The 19454-nt window shown below is 33.9% G+C and overlaps 1 protein-coding gene across 1 annotated transcript; it reads left to right on the top strand.

The window, feature by feature from the left end:
• Positions 1-966: 966 nt before the first annotated feature.
• On the top strand, positions 967-1538 carry LOC137813678 (uncharacterized). The gene has a single exon (XM_068616058.2). It carries the CDS (start codon positions 1151-1153, stop codon positions 1358-1360), a length of 210 nt encoding a protein of 69 aa, XP_068472159.1. The 5' UTR covers positions 967-1150; the 3' UTR covers positions 1361-1538.
• Positions 1539-19454: the final 17916 nt, after the last annotated feature.

Here is a 19454-nt window from a genome sequence, read left to right as displayed (position 1 = left end):
ATATTTTAATTATATTTATAAATTTTAAACATGCGTTTGAAAGAAAACGATATAATTCAAAAAATTATTTATTAAAATTTTAAGTTAATATCTCACGTTTATTATATTTTAATATTTTATTATTATGTTTTATGAAAAAATATCAATTTATTTTTAAAATCATATTAATAAGTTATTTTAATACATCGAATGCATTGATTTGAAACACTATTTGTATCCCTACTCCAGACAAGAAAATAAACACTCTAGCATCTTCTTTTTACCTATATAAAAATTTAACATGTTTTTTTGCTGCCAGTGAAAGATGTTTTTTAGTGTTCAATTCGTCTTCATATTGTTCAATTAGTTCAACAATTGGTCATTTGAATCAACTCAAGTTCACCTCACTTTTACCACATTTTAGCTGTGTTATTTTTAACTTTTATCCGACTATTATGTTCAGAAAATTATAGTTTTCGAAATTACATATAAAAAAATTAAAATTCACGTTAATTAGAACTACTAGTTAAAATTCTAAATTTCGTAAAATAAATACATTTCTTTAGCTATCTTTAATCATGTTTAAATAAAAAGGATACTTAAATATAGATATAGTTAAGAATAGTTTTAAAGTAATGACATTGAAATATGAGTCAATTTATTAGAATTTACTTTTAGTTGATTAAATATGAACACATTTTGACATAAATATTTATTTTTGTATAGATTAATTGTTGTAGAACTAATGACCAAAGATTCAAATTCTAGACCATATACCAATACATATTTAAGAATTAAAGAATTAAGCCTATAATTGGCCTTAAATAGGAATATCCGGGTATCCCAGACAAATAAAAAAATGTGTGTGAGAGTTTTAATTAGCAGAAGGTGTAGATGAAGCTTCCCTTTAATTTTGGTGGCATGCGTGTGGGTATGAGGTGTAAAATTTGAATCAGAATAGCTTCATCCCATAACCTTTGCTTTTTCCACCTCACCAATTGCTTGTCTCTTCTTCCAAAGTGACCACCTTTGAGCCCCATTTCCTTTTTAAGCCCTTCTTCACTCATTGTCAATATTGCACCTATACATAACATAGTGAAATAGCAAAGTACACACTCAAAGAGAAGAAGAGAAGAAGAAGAAGAAGAAGAAGAAGAAGAAGAAGAAGAAGATGGGAGATTGGGGGCCAGTTTTTGTGTCTGTGGTGCTTTTCATTCTCCTCACTCCAGGTCTTTTGGTCCAGATTCCAGGAAGAGGCAGCTTCATAGAGTTTGGAAACTTCCAAACAAGTGGGTTATCAATACTCATCCATGCTATCCTATACTTTGCCCTTGTTTGCATCTTCATGTTAGCAATTGGGATCCACATGTACATGGGCTAAATCATCATCAATCCTCATCTATACACTTTTATTATATACTTTTCTTCCTTTCCTTCTGCTTGCTTTGTGCTTAGGGATGTCACTTCTTTTCCTTGTAACGCCCTTTTTTCCCCTTTCAATAAATTTCTTGGAATCATCAAGCTTGTGAGTTAATGAGAAAATTTCAGTTTTTGGTGCATCGCCTTTTTTTTTTTTAATTCGCTCAGGAGTTATATGTATTTGCATTAGTTAAAAAGGATCGTGCTTGTATATTGAGTGCGTGGATGCAATTATTTAACGTGGATCAAAAGACTCTCTCTTCACGTTCTACACTTCAAATACTGAAGCAAATTTCTGTGGCATGCGCTTCAAATGCGACCCCACTCTGTATAAACACGTTAATGGGTTTATTATTTTTTGAAAGAGAAAATAATAAGAATTCTCTTGTTAATTTTTCCGCTGGTTCATCATGGAGTCCAGTTGTTTGGAAATGGTGCAAAGATAAAGATCATTTGGAAGTAAATTATATTTTATTAATTTGTTAAGGTTTAAAGGAATTTTGAAGTTTACTTTCATGGTATTAGAATCTATGTTGATAAGCTTTATTACCTATGTTATATTTTGTGTGTAAAATATTATGAAAATACCTAATTTTTTAGGTAAGAAAATACCTAATTGTTAATAAAAAGAATTAAAAGGCTCCTAAAAAAGTACAGAGATCTATAGATAAATATAGAAATGGGTACTAAGATATATATTTCCTATTTGACGCATTTACAAGTAGAGAATATTCTGCAATTGTCATCATTGGTTTAAATAAAACAAAATAAATCGCATTAGAAAATACAATATTATTTTAAGTATTCAATTGTTATATAAATCTTTTAAAATAAAGTAGTTAGTTTTAGTTAGTTTTGATTTTGTTTTTAAAGAAAACAACTATGTCGTAATAGAAAGTGGATTTATATAATAATTTTACTTCTATCCCATCAACATTTATATTGTCAGAACATACCTTTATGTATGTGAGTGAACACCAAGTTGAGAACATTGAGAGTTAAAGTGATCCATAGGATTAGTGAGATTACGATTTGAATTAACTATAACAAGTGATATCAGTTTGTTAAGTAAGATGGTGACTAATAAAGAATTAAATCAAGGGTGGACTCTTTGGAGAAACTGGTGACAGATTTTCAAGAAGTAAACAGAAATCTTTAAAAAGATTATAACAGGTTGTTGAAGGTTTAATTTCCATGTATATTGGGAGCTTTTTAGAGTAACTTCCGTCTTATTGTGAAGAATTTTTTACGATGCTTATAGAACTCAATTACATTTTCTATCATTTGATGGATCCAATTTTCAGGATTAGAGAGTCAAAGTGGAGCAATTTTTTGAATTGAACGACATCCTAGTACAGCAAAAACATTGCTGCTTTCGATGGAGGGCAAAGCTTTTGTATAACAGCGTCATTACATTTCGAACGTTAATATTAGACACAAATATTGAAAGATACTGCTAAAAAATTTGGTGATGGTGACTTTGATGATCCCGTGGCTTTGTTACCCCATCCTAACGTATGACAACTTTTATTCGTAGTTAAATGTTCAGGGTATATAATTATTTAGTTCTATTTAATCATATATTGTTATGGAAATAAAATTTTGTTTGGTTATCACAAAAAATGCTGGAACTAAAACTATGTTAATAGTTGATAATTATTAAAAGTTATAATATTTTAATCGGGTAGTGCAGAGCGTTAAGGCTGTGATAATTTTAATTGCAGTTCTAAAATAAAGTGAAGAACATCTGTTTCCGTTAAACATCTAGGTTCTATATGGTCGAACTCAATTGATTCTTTGCATGAATTTTATATATTTATTTTATATTTTAAATTTTAAATATAAATATAATTATAATTAATTATTGTATGAATTTAATCGGCATCTCTAATATTGAAAATGTGTTACTGGATACCTTAGTTACTCTGTTTTTTTTTTCTTTTTTATGTTGGTAGTTGAACAATTGTAGTTAGCTGTAAATAAGGATGCTTTGTTATATGACTGAAATTTTTTGGTCAGAATCATTTTGTAAACTTCTGTCCTAATTCAATACATTCAAAATCCCTTCTTTATTTGGAATTCTCTATTCTTTCAATTCTTCTAGTTCTCTTCTCCTTGAAGTGTCTACACCAATGGTACCAGTTGGCACCTTCGGTCAAGAGTATGGCAAGAATGGTTAGAAGCAAGATTTATGATTTTCACGAGATAAACTTGGGACTCATCAATGGAGGAATAAGTTCAATAATGTTTCAGGAACCATATTAGCGGCCTAGATATGCAGATCTAGATTGCATCTTTTAGAAGAATAGAATGTAAATTAAAATGTGATTATGAACGCATACATTTATGTTCTCATATAAATCTTATCACATTATGATTCTCATACATATTCATACAATCAAGAAGGAATAGACACTTACCTTGATCCATGAGTGATCCTACTTGAGCAATTACTTTATCTCCTTTGTCTCAATCTATCTCTTAACAATTACGTTATTGTCACACACTTTCTTGATGGCTAACAGTAAAACGACTATGATTTGCAGAAACAGAACCCTATTGCCCTTAATTCCTAATCTCCATCAGATGTAGGTTTTCATTAGGTATCATCTGATATATATTCTCATGTTAACCAACGAGTCCTTTAATTATATTATTATTATTAAATCATATTCGGGTCCAAAACCCAAACTCTAAGTCATGTGAGTCACTTTATAAAAATTAATTTACATAATTTCTTACATCCTCCCACTTGACTCATATGAGTTATAATACTTTCATGATTTAATAATTACATAAATGCGCATTTAAAAGGCCTTACGTAAATCGGTTCTATCATTAATCAAAATCAAGGATACAAAAATAATAAGAGTCAAGGCGGTTACATGTCATTTCAATCTACACATTTCCTTTCATGTACTACTATATCATCTTTTCTCCTTAATATGACTTTATAATGAAAAATTTGTAATAGGTTCAAACAAAATGTCATTCTTCATCAATAACAACATAATTTGTTTTCCACAACATAATTTACATGCATATACATAAGGTAGAAAACATAAATTTCAGAAACTTTATTTATCAATGAGCTCAGGGTGTCAAATAAGCATTAATAACAACATTCATCATTCACTAGTAGACATAATGCCCATATTTACAACATGACCAGTAAATGTTTTGGGCGGTAACCCTTTTGTTAAAGGGTCAGCAATCATAAGATCAGTGCTAATATGTTTTATTGACACTTTATGTTTTTTAATTTCTTCTTTAACGACAAAGTATTTCAATTCCATATGTTTAGCACATTTGGAATACTTGTCGTTTTTAGAAAAGAAGACAGTTGCGGAGTTATCACAATAAATTCTCAGCTGCTTGGCAATATAGTCAACAATTCCAAGTCCTGAAACAAAATTCCGCAACCAATTAGCCTGAATTTTGGCCTCAAAGCATGCCACAAATTTAGCCTCCATGGTGGATGCAACAATGACTGAATGCTTCGCACTTTTCCATGAAATCGCTCATCCCAGTAAAAGATACACATAACCAAATGTAGACTTTTTGTGTATCCACACAGCCAGCAAAATCTGAATTTGTATATCCAATCACCTCAAGATGATAAGATCTTTTATAAGTAAGCATGTGATCCTTCGTTCCTTGTAAGTATCTTAAAACTTTCTTTGCAACTTTCCAATGATCCAATCCTGGATTACTCTGGTATCTACCAAGCATACCAACTGCAAAACTAATATCTGGTCGTGTACAAGTTTGAGCATACATTAAACTCCCAACAATAGATGCATAAGGTATATTCTCCATCTGTTTTCGTTCCAAATCATTCTTTGGACATTTCATGAGATTAAACTTGTCTCCTTTTTGTATTGGAACAGGAGATGTTGAACATTTATCCATTTTGAATCTCTCTAAACCTTTATTAATATATGCTTTCTGTGACAAACCTAACAGTCCTTGTGATCTATCACGGAATATTTCAATTCCTATCACATAGTATGCCTCACCCATATCTTTCATCTCAAAGTTACTAGAGAGAAACTTCTTAGTCTCACTTGATAGACCAAAATCATTAGTTGGAAGAAAGATATCATCAACATACAGAATCAGGAATATAAACTTGCTCTCACTGACCTTCAGATATATGCACCGATCAACGATGTTTTCCTTAAATGCAAAGGACACAATAGTATCATTGAACTTAAGATACCATTGCTTATAAGCCTGTTTAAGCCCATATATTGATTTCTTAAGTTTACACACCATGTGTTCCTTTCCTTCTTCAATGAACCCCACTGGTTGGTCCATATAAACATCCTCTTCTAAATCCCCATTCAAAAAGACAGTTTTGACATCCATCTGATGCAACTCAAGATCATAATGAGCTACTAACGCCATGATAATTCTAAAGGAATCTTTCTTAGAAACAGGTGAAAATGTTTCCTTATAATCAATGCCCATTTAAGTAAAACCTTGGGCAACAAGTCGGGCCTTGTAACGTTCGATATTGTCATGAGAGTCACATTTAGTCTTAAAGACCCATTTACACCCGACTCTCTTGCATCCTTCATCCTTCTGACAATTCTATAAGGTCCCATCATTACGCGCCATTGATTTAAGCTCATCTTTCATGGCATCTAACCACTTATCAGAATTATCATCATTTATGGCGTCTAAAAATGAAATTGGATCATTATCAATACTTAAGTCATTTTCTGACTCATGTAGATAAACCACATAATCATTCTAAATAGCAGACATTATTTCTCTTTGAGATCTTCTTAATTCTATTTCTTGTGGTTGTTCTACTACAGGTTCATTGTTAATCTCGTGATAATTAATTTGTTGTTCTTCATCATCGTTGAGTGGTTCAACTACATTAGGAACAACAATACCTAAAGTTGAAGTACTAGTTAAAGGAACTTGTACTCTGACTTCCTTTTTTTTTATCAGCAACGAATTAATAAAATTTAAAAGAGACACTTCAGGGGTGTCCTAACCCGTATACAAAAGACCTTAATGTCTAGACTAAACACATAAACTAATAAGGTTCTGCTGGACATAAAAGAGCCAACCTAAAAACTTAAGGTTTACCCATTTACCCCAACAGATAAAAACACCACAAAAGACCCTTACCCATCACCTAAGATAGAAAACAAACTTAACCCCTAAAAAACCATGAATACCTCCATAGCACACCATATCAGCACTCTACAAAATCACCAGCACTCTCCACACCAGAAAAAGATACACTAAGTTGACGGTGTTGAGTAGCACCCGTTGTCCACAGCAGGCTCGGCACTCAACAATTCCCTGTAGTTACCACACACCAACCACGCAGCTGCTCATCCAAAACACAGTGAATACAACTAGGAAACCTGCTTAACTTTTCATGCTTTGCATAGAACACCCGAGACTCCAATCTGATATGAAGTCTTCAGACCTGCAGCCATTACCAGAGTACCTAACCAAACAAAAATACACCAACAGAAGAAAAAAGAGAGTACAACCCTGTTTAAGGCCAGGAGAGTTTATCAGTAGCTCCTATCAACACCCAACTACCTCCCTTTACGCCCGTTACCCACCTAAATGACCCAACCCGTGCTTAAACGCTTAACAAAACCAGTGCAGAACAATGCCCACAGAGAAGCTACATAGTTCTGATCTACTAGTGTCGTGTACACTAGTCCCCCATTGTTCCCTCCTACACTGGCTTCTCACAAATACTGGATTGGAACTGCTACACTTTGCAGTCCCCATCTTGTACGTGCCCACCCTAGGTAGCCCTGAACCTTCGAAGGCCCTCAGCACTAGCAACTTTGCAAGCACACACCAGGATTGAGAACCCAGTCCGAAAAAGCATAACTAAAGAAATTTGTCCCAAACTTCAGCTTGAGCCACACTGAGAGTTGGGCTAGGTGTAAAATCTCATCTACATCAACTGTCCCCTGCTTGAACACCACCAGATTTCTTTGTTCCCAAATACTTCGAACTATAGTAACCCATACACCCTTCCAAACCTGATTTTGTTTAGCATTCAGATGGGGTAAGTGAAAACTCTCAAAGTGAATTAAGATATCCTTGTGCTGCACATATGTGATGCCTAACCATCTAAAGCAAAGAAGCCATACCCGCTGCGCATAAGCACATTCTAGAAAGAGGTGTTGTGTTGTTTCTTGGGTTTCTTTGCATAACACGCACAGAGGAGAGCTAATAGCCAACCCTCTCCGAATTAGATTGTCAAAGGTTGGAAGTCTCCCAATCAAAATTCTCCAAGCTGTGTAGAGCGCTTTGGGAACAGCTGTAGCTTTCCAGAGGGAAGAAAAGATGTCTTGCAAGTCATTATTTGCTTGACTACACAATACTAAGTAGGCGAACTTCACAGAGAACACACCATCTTGTTCCTCGTTCCATATTAAAGCATCCTTCCTATCCTTGCATAGGCTCTTTCCTATAATAAGATTTAACAAATCTTCCTCCATAACACTTTCCCAAGCGAACCTGGACCTTCTCCAACTTAATCTCCAATTCCACCCACCATCCTCCCAAGACCCCACTTCTCCCACCACCTTACCTTGATCCAGCGAAACAGAATACAGCCTAGGAAACAACGTTTTAAGCTTATAATTCTCCTCCCAGGCATCTTCCCAAAATCTGACTTTGTCACCAGCTCCAACATTTCCAACCAATCGATTTATGGAACCATCCTTCGCCATCTCCCTCGCCACAAGTCCTAGATAGGTCTTTCCACCCCCAAGAGGAGTAGTTACTCGATACTTCAGAACCTAGTCCCTCCATGTTATACTTAGAGACTAAAATCTTTTTCCATTTCCCCTTTTCCTCACTCAACATCCTCCATTTCCATTTTGCTAGTAATGCGCAGTTGAACATTCTCACATCCTTGACCCCTAGACCCCCTTCCTCCTTTGGCTTACAAACTTTGTCCCACCTAACCCACGAGATACGCTTATTCTCCACCCCCCAGGCCCAGACAAACCTCCTCTAAATGCTAGAAATCTTCTTGCACACTGATACTGGAGATTTAAATATGGACAAGTAAAACAGAGGTATGGAGGTTAAGACTGATTTAACCAAGCACACTCTACCAGCTAGTGACAAGCATTTCCCCTTCCAAGCAGAAAGTCTAGCTCTAACTTTATCCACCACTGGATCCCAGAATTGCGTTCTCCTAGGATTTCCACCTACTTTTAAGCCCATGTACTTGAAAGGAACCTGCATTACTCCACAATTGAAACTTCTCGCATAAGTTTCTAACGAACTCCTTCCAACCTTGATTCTTGCCAGCTTAGATTTATGAAAGTTAACTTTAAGACCTGATCCCATCTCAAACATCCTCAGAATTGCCTTAATAGTGAAAATATTAGAGAAAGAGTCTTCACACATAAAGAGGGTGTCGTCCGCAAACTGCAGCATACAACATTCCAACTCATTTCTCCCCACTCTCACTCCCCTTAGTAGGTTTTCCTTTGAGGCGGAGCGTACTAGGCCAGCCAACCCTTCCGCAACAATAAGAAAAAGGAGCGGGGCCATAGGATCCCCTTGTCTCAAACCCCTTAATCTCCACATTTTGTGAAGTATCACTCCCACTGGTTTCACCGTTTTCAATGAACCGTGCATTTCCAAATTCAACAATTCATGTGCTATGGGTAGGACAGTAAAACATATACCCTTTTGACTTTGTTGGATAACCAATGAAATATCCACTGATTGTTCTTGCATCCAATTTCTTTTCTTGCGGATTGTATACTCTAACTTCTGCCTAACATCCCCAAACATGCATGTGTCTAAAATTGGGTTTCCTTACTTCCACAATTCAAAAGGTGTCTTTTGAACTGCCTTACTAGGAACCTTGTTCAACAGATACATGGCAGTTTTTAAAGCATACATCCACAATACAATTGACTTACTTAACATGCTCCTAACCATATCCATTAAGGTTCGATTACGCCTTTCTAAAACACCATTTTGTTGTGGTGTACCTGACATTGTGTATTGAGCACAAATACCACGTCTCTCAAGGAACTTAGCAAACGGACCGGGGTGTTGTCCACTTTCATCATACTTTCCATAATATTCACCATCTTTATCTAACTTGACAATTTTCACATTTCTGTTTAATTGCCTTTCCACTTCATTTATATAAACTTCCAAGGCATTCACTGCTTGCGATTTTTCATGCAGTAAATAGACATAACCATAACATGAAAAATCATCAATAAAGGTGATAAAATACCTTTCTTTATTGAAAGAATTTACATCAAAAGGTCCACAAATATCAGTGTGTATAATTTCAAGAAGTTGAGTACTTCTTGGGGCTCCCTTCTTTGTGTGTTTTGTTTGTTTGTCTTTAATACAATCCACACATACATTCAGATCAGTAAAATCCAAACTTGGAAGTATTTCATTTTTTACCAATCTCTCCATCCTTTCTTTGGAAATATGTCCCAAACGTTTGTGCCACAAGAAAGCAGAACATTCATTCATTAAACTACGTTTAGTGCCAACATTATGATGCAAGGTCATAAGAGTTTCAACATATAAATTATCAAGATTCAATCTATATAATCCATCATAAAGAGTACCAAATCCAATCAAATAGGTACGTTGATATAAACTGAAACATCCATTCCAAAATTTAAAAGAGTATCCGACAACATCAAGTTTAGACAATGAAACTACATTTCTAGATATACTAGGTACATAAAAAGTATCCAGAAAGTCTAAATAAAATCCAGTGTCGAGGATTAAACGATGAGTCCCGACTGTTTCCATTAGAACCTTCTCTTTATTCCCCATGAAGACAAACTTTTCATTGGCTTTATGGTTCGGGTTGAAAGGAATCCCTGCATCATATTAGAAATATGAGTTGTGCATCTAGAATCGATCCACCAAGAATTATGTGGAACTTCAGTTAAGTTTGATTCAAAAACATACATAATAAGCATTATGCTTACCCTTCTTTTCGAACCAAGCCTTACGTTTCAGACAATCCTTTTGGAAATTTCCAGATTTCTTGCAGAAATGACATTTGTCATTCTTCTTCTAGAGCTTAGTAGATGACTCATTTATCTTCAGTGGTTTTTTACCCTTTCCATGTTTCTTGAAGACTTTCTTTCCAGCTCCTTGATTGTTCACATAGTGTATGGAGTGGTTTCCATGATTCTTCAGTCTAGTCTCTTTCTGAACTAACATGCTATGCAATTCATGCATATTCCACTTATCTTTCATAGTGTTATAGTTCATCTGGAAAGGACCATAATCAGACGATAAAGAGTTCAAAATGAACTGCACAAGAAAATTATCATTCACTGCCATTCCAAGAGACTTAAGTCTTGTCGCAATATTAGTCATTTCAATTACATGTTCGTGCATAGTACGAGAACCATCAAATTTCATGGTGATTAATGTACTCATTAATGTCCCAGCAAGAGACTTATCAGTTGTTTGGGAGCGCTCTTCCACAGACTTCATGAATTCTTTTGCATTCTAGGTTTTGGGAAGAGTGGACTTAATATTGTTTGCTATGCTCATTCGCATAAACATCAGACTATGTCTGTTTGACTTTTCCCAAGCCATATAATGAGTTTTCTCCTCATTGCTACTATCATCAGTAATAGCAACAAGTTTCTCGATTTGAATGGCCAAATCAAGATCCAATACACCTAAGTGAAATTTGACTTTTTCACTCCAGTCAGAAAAATTTAGACCATTAAAGACTGGAACAGACGTAGCTTGCGAATGTAAAGTTATAGGAACAGATATTGCAATCACACATGCTTAACATTAATACTTTGAGTCATAAAATAAACATACAATACAGATTTAGAAAACATTCTATGTATACTAATGTTCTCCTTTGGGAGATTCATTAATACACAAAACATAATGGTGCTTATAGTATTAACTTTATTTGGCAAGATATATGCATAAACTAGAAACACTTGTTATCTTTGGATATACAAGAAAAACTAATAACACATACTCACCACCAGCAATCATATCCATTAATTATAAGGACAACTAATCAACCTTTGGGTGACCCAAAAATGTCTTATAATAATGAATTTCCATTTACCCATATCTAAATAATTTAGCATTCATTCTATAGGTAATTGAAATAAAATTTATCAGTAATCTGGAATTAAATAAAACTTAAAGATTTGATCACTTTGGTGATTAACAAATTTATCATACAAATAATTCCAAAAAATAATATCATTAATTGAAATAAAATTCATCCATAATTTGGAATTAAATAAAACATAAAGATTTGATCACTTTGGTGATTACAAATCTACCATACAAATAATTCCAAATTTTCAATTTAAAATTTAATACGTAAAGCGGAAAAAAATAATAATTTTACATTCCTCACTTTCAAACAATTAATTAAAATTTAATTAAAATAATTAATAAAATAAATGAGGTAAGGAAATTAATTCATAAGTTTCAGTAATTGAATTAAAAAATAAAATAACATAAGGTGCAGGAATGAATGAGATAAGGTGCATGAATGAATTCATGCGTGAATCCATTAATTCAATTTTATTTCATTCCTAATCCTTAATCCTACGTAAGGTGCACGTCCTTCGCCTTTCCTTTTCTCTTTCTTTCTAAAACCCTAATTCTATTATTCATCAATCACAGCCGCCGCCACCCTGCACCATCCATAAATCGTCCCTCTTCACAACGTCTTCGCCGCCACCACATCATTATCGTTGTTGCAGAACCATTCATGCGCCCCCGTCACAGTCGAGTCGTGTCACTGCCACGCCTCCAGCGTCAACACGCTAGTTTCCCTTGCGGCGGAGCTAGGCCTCATCGCAGTAGGTTTTCGGCGACCACGTTCAAAGCTTTAAGATTGGCGGCGCTAACTGTAGGAAGGGTAGCGACGACGTCATCAGAGGTTCGCGTCTCATTCCTTGACATCGACTAAGTCGCGGCCAACCGTGTTGTCACTGCAGGCATTACCAGTGACGAAGATGGACGAGCGGCGGCGGAAAAAAAATGTGAGTAACGGTGGCTTACGGTTTCGTGGCGGCAGGGACTCCGATAATGGGTTCGGGTATAGGGTGTTAACGCCGTTAATGGCGTTGGGTGCATATTAGGGTTCTGTTATTGAGAAATGGAAACTTTGATCCATAAATCCTAATTTTAAAATTTGGGTTCTTCAATTGGGATTAATTAAATTCGGAACAGAATTAGGGTTCTTAAAATTATGGAAAAACATTAATGGAGAATCACAAAATGAGCAGCAAGGCTCTGATATCACATGTAAATTAAATCATGATTATGAACGCATACATTTATATTCACGTATAGATCTTATCACATCATGATTCTCACACATATTAATGCAATCAAAAAGGAATAGGCACTTACCTTGATCCATGAGTGATCCTACTTGAGCAGTTACTTTATCTCCTTTGTCCCAATCTATCTCTTGGTAATTACATTATTGTCACACACTTTCTTGATGGCTAACAGTGAAACAACTATAATTTGCAGAGACAGAACCCTATTGCCCTTAATTTCCAATCTCCATTAGATGTAGGTTTTCATTAGGTAACATCAGATATATATTCTCATGATAAACCAATGGGCCCTTTAATTTTATTATTATTATTAAATCATATTCGGACCCAAAGCCCAAACTCTAAGTCATGTGAGTCACTTTATAGAAATTAATTTACATAATTTCTTACATAGAAGATCAGCTGTTTTTTGAGCGGATTAAAACAAGACATTCAAATGATGGTACAAATGTTCCAGCCAATCACCATTCTGAAGGGTTTTCAATTGGTAAACTTATATGAATTTGCTGCAAACAACACTGTTTCTCCACCTAATTAATTCTTGAAATATTCTAAAAATAGTGTTGTAACTAAGCCTTTTCTACCTCTTCTTTCTTCCAACAAAGGGGATATTCCCTCTACTAAAACCAGAACATAAATCAATCAACAATCTTATAGAAGCCTCACACCAACATTTATGAGTGAAAGAAGATCAAAGGGTATTTGATATTTCTACGATGAACCTTTTACGCCTGCACATGCTCTAACACACACAAAATTAGAAATTCATACTTTGGAGGTCAATGAAGATAGGTCGTCAAAATTGGAATAGGATGACTCATATAAAGATTCTATTACTAATCAGGGTACTACTCTAGACCCTCACATTTTTGTTAAAGCTCTTACTAGTGTTGTGAATTTTAAAACAATGAGAATAACTGGTTATTTCAAGAAGAGACCAATGCACATCCTTGTAGACAGTGGAAGCACTCACAATTTTTCCGATATTCAATTGGCTACAAAAATGGGTTGCCTAATCAAAGAAACTCATCCATTAAGCATAGTGGTCGCAAATAGGGCTAAGGTCTCACTATAAATTCTATGGTAAAACAATTTTCTTGGACCATTCAAGGGATTGCTTCCACTTATGATATTTTATTACTTCCATTGGGTTGTTGTGATCTAGTACTCATAATAGAATGGTTAATCACCCTAGGTGATATTACTTGGAAATTTGAAAAGTTAACAATGTAATTTTCTGTTAGAGGGAGGAAGTGTGTGTTGTGTTGATTTTCTAAAGAAAGACTCAAAACTGTGAAAAGAAAACAACTAGAGAAAAAAAAATCCTTTAGTGTTCATCTATCTATGCTCCACATTTTTGTGATGAACGTCATTACACACTTTTGCACTCTTTAACAACTCATGCTTCGAGGAGATTGTCCATATTGTTGAATGGTTGTTTAAATTCAAAATATCTTTTCAAAGCCAACCACCTTACCACCAAAAAGAGTTGGTCACGACCATAGAATTCCCTTGATCTGTGAAGAAATTTTGATAAATAAAAGACCCTATAGATATGGTAAACATCAAAAGGAAATTATTGACATACTAATTCAAAAGTATCTCAAGAGTGGTATTATTCAAAACAACGACATTTCGTATGCTAGTCCAGTAGTTTTGGTGGTAAAAAAGGATGGGACATGGAGATTGTGTGTTAATTATAGGAACCTTAACAAACAAATTGTGTAGGACATATTCCCATAGTGGATGACCTCCTAGATGAGCTAGTTGGATCAACCATATTTTCAAAAATTGACTTAAGAGTAAGCTATAATCAGGTCATGGATGAAACTGATATCCATAAAACAACCTTTAAGACACATGCTGAACATTTTCAATATTTGATTATGCCATTTGGCCTAACTAATGTTACAATAACATTTCAAGGGTTAATGAATGAGGTATTCAACAAGTTCATAAGGGATTTTTTATTAGTATTCTTTGATGATATCTTGATTTACAACAACACTTTGAAAGAACATGTGAATCATCTAGAGCAAGCGTTGATGACTATGTGGTAACATTCTCTATTTTTAGAAAAATCTAAATGCTCTTTTGGAGTGAAAAAAAGTAGAATACATGGGTCACCTTATTTCTAAACAAAGAGTAACCACTAATCCTAGAAAAGTTATGGTTGTGCAACAACGGCCAATGCCAAAAACAATTAAATTATTGTGAGGATTTATTGGGCTAGCTGGATACTATAGAATATTTATGAAGGGATGTGGAATTATTACTAGACCTTTAACAAATATGTTAAAGAAATACAGTTTCTATTGATCTTTAGAAGCTAAGGCTGCATTTCAATTTGAAAGATAGCTTGGTTAGTGCACCTGTTCTTACTTTACCAATTTTTTTCCAAAAAATTTGTTGTAGAGGTGGATGCTTGAGGAACTGGTATTGGGTCTGTTTTAATGCAACAACACCATCATATAGCCTTTATTAGTTATGTGCTAAATTACAACAACAATCTCTATCTACCTATGAAAAATAATTGTTAGTAGTAGTTTTTGTTGTACAAAAATGGAGACATCATTTGCTTAATTCTTAATTCACACTTCATAATAAAGACAAATTATATAAGTCTTCAGTATATATTGAGTCAAAGATTGACCACACCCTTCTAGCAAAAATGGTTGGTCAAGCTCATGGAATTTGATTTTTCCATTGAATTCAAATAAAGTCACACAAATGTGGTTGTTGATACATTATCTAGAAAGGATACAGTGGAAAGTAATGTTATCACTACACTCACTCATGACAATGATTTAATGGACTAAATTAAATTGTCATGGCAACAGAACACCCTCTTACAACAACTCATACGAGATATACAATCTAATGCAACCACTCATAGACATTATACTTGGCAACAAGGTATTATGTGAAAAAAAGGTTGATTAGTTGTAGGCAAAGATAAGGATTTAAGAAGGGACATTCTTCTCTGTTTACATTCTACGACTGTTGGTGGCCATTCAGGTAGAAATGCTACTCTTGCAAGATATTATTTATTGTAAGGGAGTGACAAAAGATGTAAAATATTTTGTTATGAGGTGTGAAATATGTCAAAGGTGTAAATATGATGAATTTGCTTCTCTAGAACTTTTGCAACCTTTACCAATATCTGGAAGAATTTGACAACATATCACAATGGACTTTAGAAGGATTGTGTTTTTCACATGGTAAAAATGTTATTTACGTGGTTGTGGATAGGTTGAGCAAGCCAATCCACTTTATGACCTTAAGCCGCCCTTATTCTTTTGCTAAAGCATCACAATGTTTCCTTGATAATGTGTTCAAACTGCATCATTTCCCTAACTCTATTACAAGTGATATGATGCATTTTTTGTGAGTTAGTTCTAGAAGGATTTAATGCCTTTTCAAGGTGTGCAAGTTCAATTGTCTATTGCCTATCATCCTCGGACGGATGGACTGTTGAATTAAAAGCATGCCAAGTTTAAGAGGGGTGGGGTGAATTGACACGTAAAGATTTTTGCAAATTTCAGCTTATCTTGAAAATAATATAATTTAGTTGATTGTTTATTAAAGCAAATGACAAAATTTTTATCAAAAAAATTGTTAGAAACATAAACCAATTATTTCAAGAAAACAACTTATTCAAATTTTAACAAAATGTATTAGAGAAAAATATAACTAATTCTTTTACGAAAACAATTGATTAAAATGCAAAGGCAGATTAATATGCAGTCAAATTAAAATTTAGAAAAGACAAAAACAAAGAACACCAAGATTTTTATATTGGTTCACTTTTGTTCAAGAGCTACATCCAGTTACCACTTCACACTGAAATGATTTTCACTAAGAACAACACAAACTTGTACAAAGAACAACAATCTTGAACCCTACAAAATCAATTCAACCCGTGAAACACCCTATTACAATTTACAACACTATAGAAACCCTATCTTTCATTGTAATACAATTTAATTACAAGAAAAGAAAGTATTAAATAAATGAAAACACCTGGAACAGAAACCAGAGAAACTCAAACTGGGTTTCTAGTTTCCCAGCACAATCTTGAGTCCTTCACTGAACAAGATGATGGAAGAAAACCTTTTTGAACTCTTTGTAAAGTAGTACAACTGGTGTATTGAATACATTAGTACACACATGCTTTGTTGATAAGATTCAGTTGAATTTGATTAATGCATGTTTGATTTAGTTTAACCCAATGTTAGAATTAAATGATGATAATCTCTAGATAATCCACGAAGATTTCATGGTGGAAGAACATGATAATCACCTACTTTTCATTCATCTTACAACGTCTCTTATATTTTCTTAATAAACAAACACAAACTCATCTTTACTTTACTGTTAATGCTATTTTTTGTTGATTATAGATAGGTTTTGAATTCTATTCATTGGACTCACTATTGGACTCGTTAGGAGATGACTTAGGGTCATCTAACCACTTTTTTAGACAGTCTTTGCACTAGAACTGTAGTTTCTTTTAATTTGATCGCAAAATGACAACTATCAAATTTGGTGTCATTGTTAAGGAATTCATTTCGAATATGGTGCCCAGTTTTCTTATTTATCTGTAAAGTTCTATTTTTCTGCATTTTTTTTTGTTCTTCATCAAACCCTTGCATTAGCATTTGCATCATCAACATTATTTTTGCATATAGGATAATATTTTAGTTTTAACTGTGTTTACATCATTATTTTAAAATAAATAAAAAACATATTTTCATAATAGACAATTTCTGATAGAGCGTCTACATGTTTTCATTACATATCTCTCCTGAGTTTTATTATGAAATTGAGATGAATTTAGTTCCAATACTAAACCATCTTTTATCTAGAAATTATTCTTCATCTCAATCAATAGTACAACTATGAGATGCATGATGGAAAATTCCTTAACTCCATGCTTGTTCTTCAATTTGCTTGAAGAATTAAAAGAAATGTACAACAGAAATTGATGTTGAATGGATGAATTAATCCGTGGAATACAATGCAGTAGGAATTAAGTTTGACCTGAAGATGTTAGGCCAATTTCAAGTGGTTTCCTAAGGCTAAATCACTTTCTTTCAATAGTGTTAGCAAAAGGATTGAGACTTAAGAGAGAAAGGCTAGAAGAAATTAACAATATTTCAATATCAAATTAAAGTCTAAATTTTAGAGCTGCCTATATCACTACAAGAAAATCATTAAATAGCAACTAGTTTAGAAAAAAAAAATTAGTCATTATATTGACTAAGTTAGATACTATTTTATAAAGTAAAAAAATATTGGTATCTAAGGTATTATTTCTACTCACACACAAGCACACGCAAGCACAAACACACACACCATATAAATCAAGTATTTTTAATTTTATTTCTTCTAGATTTTACTATGGTGAAGCAACTCAGAATTCAATTTTATTTTTAATCTATTTTTCTTTATATAAATTTATTTTTCTTCAACTTTTATTTTCTTCATTTCTTTTCACATCATCAAGCAAAACCCTCAGTATTTATTAAGTATACTTTGAGACGAATAAAGAAAAATCAGTGAAATAATTCCATATCATTGCTTAAAAAAAACTCCTTTAGTTATCAATGACCATTTGTATTTTTGAAAAAGCTAAATTCAAAGTGTAATTTAAGAAAAAAAATTACTGCAAACTTAATGCTTGTTTGCAATTTTTCTGCTATTAACCAAAACTTTAAATATTAAATAAAAGACCGTAGGAACGGGGAATAGGCAAGCAAATGCCATTTCTTTCCTTTAGCGTGTGTCAAACTTTTTACTTCATTCTTCACACCTTAATTTTACATAATTTTTGTTCATCCAAATCCAACCTAAAGGATAAATTAATCATCACTGATGAGAGAGAGACAAAGAGAGATGGGAGAAAATGAATGGTATTGATTCAAATCATGTACAATATAGATGAATAGGATAGTTTAAGAGAATAATTCATTTTTTTAAAATATTTGAAATGTTTTAAAATATGTTATTTGGGTGATAAATTTTGAAAGAAAATAAAACTTTTAAATTTATTAGAGTGATTGATTTATTTAAAATTGAAGAATTTTAAATTTCACCTAAAAAAAAGTAAGGATTTGAAATTTTTTGTATTCTAAAATATTTATTTTGATCTTTGTAGTTTTGGTGGGCCTGGGCTGGTTCAATTTTACTTGGATTCAGGTTGACTCAACTCAACATTACATGGGACCGACCCAACTTAGTTTGACATGGTCCGACCAGATGTCTTGACCCAACACGAGTCCAACTCAACTTGGTAAAACTTGTCCTGATTTGTTTCGGTCCCACCTAGGTCCAACTCGACTTGGACCCGACTCAAGCAGGACCTAATCGAACTTAACTCAATATGGGCTTAGCCCAACTCGGCTAAACACGATCTCGTCCTGACTCGACTTGACTAGGACTCGAGTGGACTCAGCTAGACCAAGGCTTGGGCCAACTTCCCTCGAACGAGCCTAGGTCAACTCGACTCGACATAAGCCGACTTCGACTCATTTCAACCAGACTTGACTTGACCTGATCATGATTGGGCTAAGCATGATTTGGTCTTGATCAGACTAGGACCCACCTGGGCCTAACCCAACTCGACTGAATGTGGGTCGGCCTCGACTCGAATGAACATGGACCTAACTTGACTCGAGTGAATGTGGGCTTAGTCTAACTAGGTTC

This window comes from Phaseolus vulgaris, chromosome 1 (genome assembly GCF_051622355.1).
Source record: "Phaseolus vulgaris cultivar YP4 chromosome 1, ASM5162235v1, whole genome shotgun sequence".
NCBI classification, from domain to species: domain Eukaryota; kingdom Viridiplantae; phylum Streptophyta; class Magnoliopsida; order Fabales; family Fabaceae; genus Phaseolus; species Phaseolus vulgaris.
This window is presented reverse-complemented; position numbering and strand designations above follow the sequence as displayed.